We start from the raw sequence: 13,865 nt of genomic DNA, 5'->3' as shown, positions 1-13,865 counted from the left end.
TCCTGAAGGTGGCATAGTGAGACACTTAAACTGTTAACCAAATAAAACAAGTTTGGAAACTAGATGGCTGAAAGGTGTTTAATTTGACATCCTTTTCACAAAGAAACGTCCTAACATTTCCATACCAGCAAAGAGCAGTACACAAGAATTGATGACAAAGTAGCACACTAAAAGGTCAGTTGCAAATGGAAAAAGACTTGTGCCCTGTCCATTCGTACACCTGCTGTGAACACGGATATTCGAACATGAATAGTCCAGAGTCCAAAAGAATTCGACACGTAAATTGTCATAACAAGTGAATGTTTCACGTAGGTGCTGTCGAAGTGTTTTACCCCATGTAGGGATGGAGCCCTACAAAATGACATGTGTCCAACAACAGAAAGAGGAAGATATAGCAAAATATGTGCATTACTGCATGTGGCTATGTCAGTTGAGAGTGGAATGTTGGACCCACTGCTGTATTTCATGTGTGATGAAACTTGGTTTCATCTGACAGGACGTGTGAATTCCAGACCACAAGGTAACTGGTCAGCAAACAATCCCTACATGATTAATGAGGAACTGCTTCATGGTGAAATAATTGGAGTGTGGTGTGCTACGTCGGCAAGTTGGATTGCGGATCCCATACTTTTCAAAACAACATTAAAAACTGCTTTGTACATGCAGATGTCTGAGGAACTTTATGCACAGTTGACCCCTCATGAATGTACATATGCTTTCAACAAGATTGGGCAACATGTCACGCTTCATGCGAGAGGACTGTGGCCACGACGTTCACTGGACCTAACTACTTGCGACTCTTATCTGTGGGACAGTCTAAAGGAAAAAGTGTAAACCAATAATGTCGGAAGACTTGAAGGACAATATTTGTAATGAAATTTTGACAGTTGATGTGGCAGAATTGCGCAAAGGATATATTAACATGTGAGGGCACACACAAAAGTGCATTTAAGCCCAAGGAGGTCATTTTTCAGTGCCAAGTGTAATGTAATGTAAAAGACAAGATCAGTGCAGTAAATACAGACTTTTACATTAACTTGTTTGTTAGATCTTTACTATCTAATTATTACATGTTTATCTACTTGTTGTTCTATCTGATTGTGGCAGACAACAATTAGTATGTAGCTGGCAAGCAGTGTGTACTTGGGGCCAATATTTCATGCACCACCCTGTATAAGAAACCTTGGTTTTCTGCACACAAAAATATCTGTGCTTGCTGATGTATTAATGCAAGTTCATTTGTGTCACATTTTGTAGCCATTATCTCACCTTTGAGAGGTGCTCTTCACAATTCGAACAGTGTGTTGCTAGATTGGTGCTTGATTCAACATTCTTATGGCATATATATTGTTTTTGTTTCAGCACCAGAGTGAAATTTATGTTAGATGTACTTTTGGCAATAAAGAACAACAATATGGCAAAAATTCCCAATTTTGACCCTACACATAGTGAGCACTTGAAGAAGTTGCTGAAGGGAATTCTTCACAAAGGAGCTTATGTTACAGAGGTGAAACTGACCCTGCAAGATTTATTGAAAGGTAAACAATTGATAAATATCTTTTATTTGGAATTAAATTGTATTATGAAGTGTTAGAAAGCATTAAGCAGCTGCCAGTCATGCTGGTAATCTTATTGACTATCATTAGTTGCCAGCACTTTATTCACTGAGAAAGTGACTTTTTCATGTTTTGCCTTTCAGCACTTTAAATTTGTTTTAGTGTATTCTCTTTCTTTCTGCTTAACCCTACAATTTCATCTTCATCTTAACTCTTTCCTGTACCTTCTCTTAGCTACATGATATATGATCACACTGTGTTTATTGCATAGCTGCAGAGCTTAGGTTGGTCAATACTGCCTTTGTCATACAGGGACTCTTTTTAGTTGTTCCTGTGATCTAAACCTGGTTATCTGAGAGACGTTGTGCAGCAAAAGGGGTCAAAAGACACCTTTCAGCTTTTATTTCCATAATAATGAATGTAGGTTTTAACATCTTTCCAGCAAACTTCACGAGTTTTCCCCACTTCTGCTTCTGACAGTAGTGTAGTGCACTTTGCTGAATTTTCACAATTTCATGAAAAGTTCATGAAATATACGTGGGACAGCAGATGAGGTCGGTTGACTCCTGACACAACTCTTTTTTAAATATTGCTGTTCTCATAATTAAAAATGTACTTGCATTGCATTTTGCTTTATTCAACAATCACAGTCTTGAATGGTGATAAACAATTTGTCAGAAAGGCTTTCATGCTTCGTGTTGTAACATAACTTTTCAGTAATATTTCATGTGTTGCTGTTGTTACTCGCCTAATGAGGGTTTTTTTCCTCCCTGTAACAGACTTTTGAGTTATGTCATGTAGTGTGGTCCTTTTTTATTTTCTTATTGACCAGCTAGGATCATGTAACAACTTCAGTTCCTCTTCTTTCATAGTTTTTATTATTATTATTATTATTATTATTATTATTTTATCTTTACAGAATTCCTCCATCTTCTCCCCATGTTGTCTTTTCCTTTCTTCTCTCCATGATGATCCTGTTTTCTTATTTCTTCTGCCTTGATAGTATCTTATTATTAATGAAGAGATTTTGTGTAGTCTGGAGAACTCAGATATTGAGTCAGAAAATGACTTATTGGGTTCAGATGGTGATTTTCTACCAGAGACAGCTGACAGTGAAGGTAATGAAACTGAGAGGAGTTACTGCCAGTGGATGTCTCTCCATGTAAGTTCTTTCCACGACAGTCTTGGAAGTCAACAGGCATGAAAGTGGAGATGGCAGCTGGAGGTCGGATGGAATGTAAGGCTGCTAACACAGCTTTGAGTGTCCAGCAGGAGAGAGAGGGCACGTTGTGTATGCCTACCACCATGTTGACAACTCTGTCATCAATGACTTCTGTTTGATGAATTGATGCTGTGTATCATAAAAAATACACAGAATCAGATACACGGAAAGAAATAAAAATTACCGCGTGGACTGTGCCATTGAAGGAATTGAGAAGCAATAACTGGTGCAACATATGCCAGAAGTACTTTTTGTGCTAAAGATGTTTTCTTAGATGATCATTGGTTACATTTTTGGGAGTCTAATTTTATCAGAGCTCATATGACAAGAAACAGATTCCGTGAACTTATCAAATTCCTCAACTTCGATGAGAAGTCATCCCAAGCTCAAACTCATCCCTACTGATAAGATCACCTCTTTCTTCTGAAATATGGAACAAGGTGGTGAAGAACTGTGTCTGCCACGATGACCCCGCTGAAAACATTACAACTTATGAGTAGTTACTTCCAAGCAAAACAATGTGCAAGAATACACATATGGACTCAAGTTTTGGATAGTTTCTGATGTGCCATCCAAGTACATTTGCAATGCCTTCCTGTACCTTAGCTAGGGGGAAGGTCGATAAGACAACCAGCCATTGGGAGAGTCATACCTTGCCTCATTGAGCCATTTATAAACCAAGGAATGAATGTAACAACATACACTTCTTCACGGCACTACAGCTTGCCAAACAACTTCAACAGAAGACAAAGTAATTAGAGGGAACAATGAACAAGATTTGCCAACGAATCCCCAGCTGTGTGAAGAACAACAATTTTGAATCACTTCCCACCGTCATCTTGAAAAAGACTGATTTCAAGCCAGAATGTGTCTTGGCAGAGTACTGAATGAAGAATAATAAGAATGCCACTAACTAGGATGTATATGTCATTGATCAGATGATTTGCAAACATTCAACTAAGCTTGCTTTCAGGAGATGGCTGTGGCCTATCTTTTACAATATCCCAGACATGGCAGCAATAAATGTGTGGAGCACATACAATCAAATAATGAAAATAACCTGAAGAGGAAGGCATCATTTTCAGCTGGAAATGAACTCATGAATGGAAAACAACTAAGAGTGGGACAGGAACAAAAAAGCAATGGTGGGTCTGGACAAATAAAAAAAGGCAAAGAAGTGCCATATTGGGAAGTATAAAGGAAATGAGACCAACAATATCTGTGAGAAATGCAAGAAAGCTGTCTAAGGAAAATGTGCATGAAAAGCACCAGTAATCTGCTCAAAGTGAAATTTCAGTGTTCGGAAATAAAAAAGTAGATTAAATATGTTAAAGCTAGGAACTTATGAAATATAAGGAGCAGCCAGATGAAAATGGGACAAATTGAAAAAAGTAAGTTAGCTGATTGTTATTTGAAAAGTAATTACCGTAACTGTTATTACATTTATGCCACTGTGAGACACGATGGTCAGTGACGTCATGGAAAACATGTTTTCAGTTGCTTACAGAACCATGATTATGACCAGGCGTGTAGCTCTTCGCCTGAAGCAAATCAGTGGCCATGACGACTTTGGCAACAAGTTGGTCTGCCGATATGTTTCTTCCCCCTCCTGTATATGTGTGTGGCGTCTCCTTTTGTCATGATCTCAAAGAATGGAGAAGCTTTCCTCAGAATATGTCATTGTTTACCACAGAAGCAGGAGACATCTTGCAAGCTCTCCAGTTTGTCAAGCCACTTGTACTGAATAAAATCATAATCATATATGACCCATTAAGTATAGTTTCGGCTCTGAACACATCATTAGCAATAAAGAGAACAATGATAAACACCTTATGAGAACAATGCAAAAACTGGTTAAGCTACAGTGATAGGAAACTTCGTTGAACTTTCTGTGGATACCAGTGAAACCAACAAAATGGGTATGTCCACTTCCTCACGAGGGATACAAAGTACAGTGGTCACTAGTGAACTCAGTGCTAACTGGAGAAACTACTCCAATAAACAAAGCTGTTGGGTGTGATGTCACAGTCACCTTATTATGTTGGGTGAAACTGCCAGATTGCACTATTATACAGATGAAATGAAATTACCATTTATGGATAGTATGTAACACTGAACAATTTTTGTCCAAAACATAAGGCAAGTAATCACTCTGAAGACCCAAGCAGGAAAACTGCAAGTAGCTATGGATGTCTCTTGCTAACGTGGTAGTGTCACCAAGGATTGTCACAGTTTTCTAGGCAAAAATGCCTTTGAGTAGGCTGTCCAGTTTAGTATTCAGGTCACTGATGTCCACTCAATTACTTATGCCCGATATGCCCGATTTCTGTACATACGCTCTGAAGTATACTCTGCATATTGGGAGGGGGGGGGGGGGGGGGGGCGATGAATGGTGATGACAGGCGATTGGGCCCAGGGAAAACACCGTTACACTGTTTACAGTGCACATTACTTTTATTAACTGCAGTACATGAAGTAGAGAGGCAGGCACATCTATCATCATTGTCCCTCACTGGGACTTACGAATGGGCAGCAGAGCTGCTGAACTGGTGCCCTGTGCTGCTGTGACGGGCAGTCTTTTGGAGGCCATAACCATCAAATGTCAGTGGCACTATGTGTTGTGCTGCGGTGACATTCCTCACAGGAAATGGCTCTTCAGCTCTGCTTTGTGAGGAGTCTGCTGTGTTTAGGATAAACCTGCTGCCTTCGGACAGGGGTTGGGCAGTGGAACTTGGTGTCAGTGGTGGTAGGCATGGACGACAGATTGGCAACCCTGCGGCACCCAGTTCAGTAAAGGACTTAGTGCAGATGGCGGGTGCAAACGGGTCTCAAATCCATGGGTCCTATTGGCAGAGCCTAGTTGTCTTGCTGTCTGACATTGCTTTGGCATCACAGTGGTGCTGGTGGTTTCTGATGACAAGAAGTACTCCCTGTTTTAAAATCCAACCTTATTTAGATGTCCCTAGTGCCCATTTGTTTCACTAAAATCTGGTACCCAGGAATGATGTCATAACAAGAGTGTTGCCCGGGGTGGTGAAACCACCACACTTGCTATTTGGTTACTGCTATGTTGTGCCATTTACCACTTAGCTCAGCTATCCTTACTTCGCAATCCACTGTCATGTCTACACTGGCATGTCTACACTGGTGGCTAGTGACCCATGGCTATAAACCGAGCGAGGTGGCACAGTGGTTAGCACACTGGACTCTCATTCGGGAGGACAACGGTTCAATCCCGTCTCCGTCCATCCTGATTTAGGTTTTCCGTGATTTCCCTAAATCGCTTCAGGCAAATGTTGGGATGGTTCCTTTGAAAGGGCACGGCCGATTTCCTTCCCTATCCTTCCCTCACCCGAGCTTGTGCTCCGTCTCTAATGACCTAGTTGTCGACGGGACGTTAAACACTAATCTCCTCCCGACCCATGGCTGTTAACACAATGCTCTATTGTGGCTTGCATGCTAGTTTTCCGTTCTTTTGATAAAGACTTATAATTTTCTGTCCAAGGACTGGGTCACAGCAGTACACTGCCCTCCCCTACTGAGTAGACCCGGCCTCCCAAATCTTAATTTGGCCAGTCTTCCCCAAGGTAACTCCACCTTAATCTACGGATGAATACACTTATTACTAGACTGGTTATCCCTATTTACTAGACAGTTATCAAACTTATCCTGAACTTAGTAACTGCTCTCCATTTGGTGCTTCGGCAATCCAGTCTACAGGAACACATATTGTCCCTGGATCAGGCCTCTTGAACAACTCCTTATCTCAGACACATAAAGGCTAAGCCAAGCAAAATCAGACTCACTAAGGCACCAGAAATTGTGACATTTAAGGTCACAGTTACTTGGTGTCTGCTATCTTGATATTGACTTACATGCTGTAGCAATTATTTTGCTATGATTTGCCTTTACTGTGTGGCTCTCACTTGACCTAACAGACGGTCTAACAAGGATTCCCAAGTGACATTAAGGAAGGTAAGGTTGTGCTTGGACAACATGTCTAGGAACTCGTCTGGTGAATACAGCTGTGGTTGGGCTCCATTTTAACAGAGTCACTCCTGTCATAGTGGCTGGCAAACAAAACATAGGTCCTGTCATATCACACTTCATTCCATTCATCAACAGTCCAGTACCCTGTAACCGTAAACATTTGGCTCCCATGAGTTTCCCTTGTTCACAGCAACTGAATGCCTCTACCACATTGTTGCATAGTGAGTTTAGGTGGTGTAAACCTGATCTCTGATAGTAAGGTTTCAACTCAATTACCTCATTCCAACATGGATGTCCCTTTGCTCCTGTTCCCCTACTAGCAGTACCCCCTCTTGTCTCACCTGCACAACTTCACCATTTAGGTGTGCACTGCATGACTTTAAATATGAAATGCTTGCTCGCTACCAGTGTCCTCGTTGACATGCACAATTGTGTGTTATCTGTCACTTCCACTGCTGCACTATGGTAGAAGAACAGCAAGTTCTGGATATCGGGCTCCACTACTAGCTGCAATTCTGGTGTTAACTCTTCCTAGACATTCCTTTAGCCCTTCAAATACTTCACAAGGGACAGCAAGACCAGATTCAATTGCCTGTGAAGTGCCTGATGCGCAGCATCCTGTAAATTTGTCAGCTCTACTTTTGCATTCCAAATGCTGTCACCTGAGGATTGCAATAGTCTTGTCAGTATCATTCTAAAATCCAGTACTTGCATTCGTGCTTTAAGGCTTCCAAATCTTGATTCAGAGTACTAGCCAAATCCCTAGCAAACTCAATAACCTCATTGTTAAGCTACTGGAATGTACATGCATTGTTTAGCACACCACACTCCAGGGTCATTATCTTTGTGGAATACCACTCTGCTATTGCCCTATTTGCCTCAGTCAGTTCTTTTGTGACTACTGCAGTTTCATTCAGTCTGTTCACATCACTTGCGCCTGCTGTCCCGAACCAGGTTTTCAGTATCCTACCCCCTGTATCTATATATCTCCTTTTATCCCTTCTGGCCTCGCACGGTGTATGATTTCTGGCACTGCTCTGATTATCTCCTGCATCTGCTCTTTCAAATGTACTTAAGCTCTGAGTAACTTCCTACTCTCAGCACCCCATTACTACTCACTAATTGCGCTCCTGAGAAAACATCTTTGAGCCTCCTTGCCTCCTTCCATAGATCCCAAACATTAAACACTAAGTTCATCAAACAGCTACAGCTGAACAAAACTGCATTTTGTTGCCTGGAAAATACAACTCCTCCATCCAGGAGATGATCCTGCAGCTTCTGCTTCGAGCAAAGAGGTACAGCACTGCCACCACTGTCATTCTTCTTCTCTGGCCCTCCACTGTATGGCAACCTGAGCCCAGGGACAACTGTCACCTCCCTTTCTCTCACAAGCCCCGCTGTCCATGACAGCACGTCTCTACATACGGTAGAGAAATCATAACAAACACACAGTCTCAGCTGCAACAGTGTCAACTACCCATACTGTACACAGAAGTAAAAGAATCATGTAACATAATACAAACAATTACTTCCTAGGACTTAATGCATATTGCATGTGAGATATCTGGACCACCACCTCTCATTGACCATCCCTTGAATTCTTCTTCCCTTGCTCCTACCTTATTTACATTCCCACTTCCTGTGGAATTGCTTCTGGCACACCCTTGAACAGTCATAAATGCTCAGCATACAGTTGTTGGCCTCATAGATAATTGTAGCTTGACATTTACTGGTGAATTAGTCTTGATCACTTGGTATGGGTCCCAGTTCTGTGTTACAAACTTCTTCGTTTTTCCTTTCTGAGTATGAGGACTGGATAACATCACCCACTCTCCTACTGTGTACTGCAGCAATGTTCCTACTCACTTCATTGCATCTTATTGTTTTTCTGATGCTTTTGTATTTGCACACTACATTCTCCTCCATGTTTCTCTCTCTTTTCTTGCAAATTCACAGACTGGCTCACTGTTCCTGCCTCCTTTTTTGTCTAATCATGTCAAATGGTGTTGGCATCTTCTTCTCATACACCACCTCAAATTGTGAACAACCTTGTACTAGTGTGTACCTTGGAGTTGTATGCGCTCACCACAAAGCCTAAATATGTATTCTGATCCAAGTGGTGTGCATTCAAGTAATAACCTTTTCCCAATCATCTGATGAACCCATTCTTTCCTGCTCATAGCCTGAGGATGAAGTTGACTTGTTCTTATTTTTTTCACTCTTAGTAACAGGCACAATTCTTTCATCAAGTCTGACATGAAGTTTGTTCCCTGGTCTGTTCTTATAGTCCCTGGTATCCCAAACTTCAGTATTCACCTGTTCACCAGTGCTTGTGTGGCTGTGAGTGTGTGTTGTTCTAGCTTTGGCACCATCTCTTAGTGTTGAGAAAAATGATATATTGTTGTCAGCACAAAATGATTACCTGCTGGTGAATGGTTCTCTTGCTTCTGGCAGATTTTGTAGCAGCAGCCACCTGTTTCTTGTTCAGATACGTCTGCTCCACACACCATATATAACTCCTAAAATATTGCTCCACATCACGCTTTCTACCTCTCCTACAGTATTTCTGTGCCACTCCCCAATTCGTTGCTCTGCAAGCTTGATGACCCGACAAGACATGATCATGCATCTCACGCAACATTTCCTCTTTCGTCACTGCTGGCACAACCACCCATGGACCAGTTTTGTATCTCTGCACAACAAACCATTATCCGTGCTATACTGTAGCCCCCCCCCCCCCCCCCCATGAACCATGGACCTTGCCGTTGGTGGGGAGGCTTGCGTGCCTCAGCGATACAGATAGCCATACCGTAGGTACAACCACAACGGAGGGGTATCTGTTGAGAGGCCAGACAAACATGTGGTTCCTGAAGAGGGGCAGCAGCCTTTTCAGTAGTTGGAAGGGCAACAGTCTGGATGATTGACTGATCTGGCCTTGTAACAATAACCAAAACGGCCTTGCTGTGCTGGTACTGCGAACGGATGAAAGCAAGGGGAAACTACAGCCGTAATTTTTCCCGAGGACATGCAGCTTTACTGTATGATTAAATTATGATGGCGTCCTCTTGGGTAAAATATTCCGGAGGTAAAATAGTCCCCCATTCGGATCTCCGGGCGGGGACTACTCAAGAGGATGTCGTTACCAGGAGAAAGAAATCTGGCGTTCTACGGATCGGAGCGTGGAATGTCAGATCCCTTAATCGGGCAGGTAGGTTAGAAAATTTAAAAAGGGAAATGGATAGGTTAAAGTTAGATATAGTGGGAATTAGTGAAGTTCGGTGGCAGGGGGAACAAGACTTCTGGTCAGGTGACTACAGAGTTATAAACACAAAGTCAAATAGGGGTAATGCAGGAGTAGGTTTAATAATGAATAGGAAAATAGGAATGCAGGTAAGCTACCACAAACAGCATAGTGAACGCATTATTGTGGCCAAGATAGATACGAAGCCCACACCTACTACAGTAGTACAAGTTTATATGCCAACTAGCTCTGCAGATGACGAAGAAATTGAAGAAATGTATGATGAAATAAAATAAATTATTCAGATAGTGAAGGGAGACGAAAATTTAATAGTCATGGGTGACTGGAATTCGAGTGTAGGAAAAGGGAGAGAAGGAAACGTAGTAGGTGAATATGGATTGGGGCTAAGAAATGAAAGAGGAAGCCGCCTGGTAGAATTTTGCACAGAGCACAACTTAATCATAGCTAACACTTGGTTTAAGCATCATGATAGAAGGTTGTATACATGGAAGAACCCTGGAGATACTAAAAGGTATCAGATAGATTATATAATGGTAAGACAGAGATTTAGGAACCAGGTTTTAAATTGTAAGACATTTCCAGGGGCAGATGTGGACTCTGACCACAATCTATTGGTTATGACCTGTAGATTAAAACTGAAGAAACTGCAAAACGGTGGGAATTTAAGGAGATGGGACCTGGATAAACTGAAAGAACCAGAGGTTGTACAGAGTTTTAGGGAGAGCATAAGGGAACAATTGACAGGAATGGGGGAAAGAAATACAGTAGAAGAAGAATGGGTAGCTTTGAGGGATGAAGTAGTGAAGGCAGCAGAGGATCAAGTAGGTAAAAAGACGAGGGCTAGTAGAAATCCTTGGGTAACAGAAGAAATATTGAATTTAATTGATGAAAGGAGAAAATATAAAAATGCAGTAAATGAAGCAGGCAAAAAGGAATACAAACGTCTCAAAAATGAGATCGACAGGAAGTGCAAAATGGCTAAGCAGGGATGGCTAGAGGACAAATGTAAGGATGTAGAGGCTTATCTCACGAGGGGTAAGATAGATACTGCCTACAGGAAAATTAAAGAGACCTTTGGTGATAAGAGAACCACTTGTATGAACATCAAGAGCTCAGATGGAAAGCCAGTTCTAAGCAAAGAAGGGAAAGCAGAAAGGTGGAAGGAGTATATAGAGGGTCTATACAAGGGCGATGCACTTGAGGACAATATTATGGAAATGGAAGAGGATGTAGATGAAGATGAAATGGGAGATACGATACTGCGTGAAGAGTTTGACAGAGCACTGAAAGACCTGAGTCGAAACAAGGCCCCCGGAGTAGACAACATTCCATTGGAACTACTGACGGCCTTGGGAGAGCCAGTCCTGACAAAACTCTACCATCTGGTGAGCAAGATGTATGAAACAGGCGAAATACTCTCAGACTTCAAGAAGAATATAATAATTCCAATCCCAAAGAAAGCAGGTGTTGACAGATGTGAAAATTACCGAACAATCAGTTTAATAAGCCACAGCTGCAAAATACTAACACGAATTCTTTACAGACGAATGGAAAAACTAGTAGAAGCCGACCTCGGGGAAGATCAGTTTGGGTTCCGTAGAAATACTGGAACACGTGAGGCAATACTGACCTTACGACTTATCTTAGAAGAAAGGTTAAGGAAAGGCAAACCTACGTTTCTAGCATTTGTAGACTTAGAGAAAGCTTTTGACAATGTTGACTGGAATACTCTCTTTCAAATTCTAAAGGTGGCAGGGGTAAAATACAGGGAGCGAAGGGCTATTTACAATTTGTACAGAAACCAGATGGCAGTTATAAGAGTTGAGGGACATGAAAGGGAAGCAGTGGTTGGGAAGGGAGTGAGACAGGGTTGTAGTCTCTCCCCGATGTTATTCAATCTGTATATTGAGCAAACAGTAAAGGAAACAAAAGAAAAATTCGGAGTAGGTATTAAAATCCATGGAGAAGAAATAAAAACTTTGAGGTTCGCCGATGACATTGTAATTCTGTCAGAGACAGCAAAGGACTTGGAAGAGCAGTTGAACGGAATGGATGGTGTCTTGAAGGGAGGATATAAGATGAACATCAACAAAAGCAAAACGAGGATAATGGAATGTAGTCGAATTAAGTCAGGTGATGTTCAGGGTATTAGATTAGGAAATGAGACACTTAAAGTAGTAAAGGAGTTTTGCTATTTGGGGAGCAAAATAACTGATGATGGTCGAAGTAGAGAGGATATAAAATGTAGACTGGCAATGGCAAGGAAATCGTTTCTGAAGAAGAGAAATTTGTTAACCTCGAGTATAGATTTAAGTGTCAGAAAGTCATTTCTGAAAGTATTTGTATGGAGTGTAGCTATGTATGGAAGTGAAACATGGACGGTAAATAGTTTAGACAAGAAGAGAATAGAAGCTTTCGAAATGTGGTGCTACAGAAGAATGCTGAAGATTAGATGGGTAGATCACATAACTAATGAGGAAGTATTGAATAGGATTGGGGTGAAGAGAAGTTTGTGGCACACCTTGACCAGAAGAAGGGATCGGTTGGTAGGACATGTTCTGAGGCATCAAGGGATCACCAATTTAGTATTGGAGGGCAGCGTGGAGGGTAAAAATCGTAGGGGGAGACCAAGAGATGAATACATTAAGCAGATTCAGAAGGATGTAGGTTGCAGTAGGTACTGGGAGATGAAGAAGCTTGCACAGGATAGAGTAGCATGGAGAGCTGCATCAAACCAGTCTCAGGACTGAAGACCACAACAACAACAACTGTAGCTGCTTGCTGTATTACATACATTTGTTATCATTGCGCTGTACAGCCTGCCTTTCCTCCAAGTCCTTACCAAGTGCTTGTATCATCATGATCTTTCTGCTCAATCTGTCTACATTTCCATGTTTCTTCCGAGGTTTGTGGATTATTTTGTACTCAAATTCACTGAGTTTCAGTGCCCACCTTGTAAATCTCCTGGATGGCTCCTTCATTACTACTTTGAATTTTCTACATTGTATGTAACACCACAGATATGTTCTGCCATACATCAAGCTAAGCATCTGTGTCTCTGTAGCAGAGTAATTTCTCTCTGCTCTGTTCAGCTGCCTCGATGCTAAAGCTACAGGATATTCCCAACCACCCACTTCCAGACTTAAAACACACCCAAGATCATGATTCAACACATCACATGACAATATGAGCTCCTTCTGAAAATCTGGAAATACCAACACCAGATTCTGTGCCAGTACTTTCTTCAATTTGACAAATTCTTTCTGGCATTCTTATGACCATACAAAACTGACACACTTGTTTAGCAACTGTGTAAGTGGATATGCTATATATGTAAGTCCCTTCTAGATGCTGTATAATAATTTGTGAGGCTGAGAAAAGATTACAATACCTCAGTTGTTCGTGGCATCAAAAAAAGTGTGCACTGCTTGTACGAGGGTCACTCCAAAAGAAATGCACACTATTTTTGTAAAAATACAGTTTTCATTCTACATGTGTGAAAGTTTTACAGTCTGTAGATACATCCTTCCCACTTGTTTTCAAATGTAGTTCAACCTGTTCCCGTGAGTGGCGCCATCACAGCATGTCTTCAAGATGATTGCTACACTTGACGTTTGTCAGAAGCAATGTGCTGTCATAGAATTCCTGTGCGGTGAAAACGAGACAGTGGGAAACATCCACAAGAGGTTGAAAAAGGTGTATGGAGATTCTGCTGTCGATCGCAGTACAGTTAGTCGGTGGCCAAGCAGGTTACATGATGAAAGCGGGCAAGGCAATGTTGAGGATTGTCCTTGCAGTGGCAGGCCTCATACTGCAAACACTCCAGACAATGAAC

General features: G+C 41.6%; 1 protein-coding gene across 2 annotated transcripts in view; it reads left to right on the top strand.

The window, feature by feature from the left end:
* LOC126162659 (nucleolar MIF4G domain-containing protein 1) overlaps positions 1–13,865 on the top strand; it is a 121,383-nt gene that overhangs the window by 57,604 nt on the left and 49,914 nt on the right. For both annotated transcript variants that reach the window (XM_049919299.1, XM_049919300.1), the window contains exon 7: positions 1,363–1,538. In XM_049919299.1, the coding sequence (XP_049775256.1) occupies positions 1,363–1,538 (176 nt within the window). The remainder of the gene's footprint in view (positions 1–1,362; positions 1,539–13,865) is intronic.

This window comes from Schistocerca cancellata, chromosome 2 (assembly GCF_023864275.1).
Source record: "Schistocerca cancellata isolate TAMUIC-IGC-003103 chromosome 2, iqSchCanc2.1, whole genome shotgun sequence".
Taxonomy (NCBI): domain Eukaryota; kingdom Metazoa; phylum Arthropoda; class Insecta; order Orthoptera; family Acrididae; genus Schistocerca; species Schistocerca cancellata.
The sequence above is the reverse complement of the archived record's forward strand: the minus strand, read 5'-3'. Positions and strand labels throughout refer to the sequence as shown.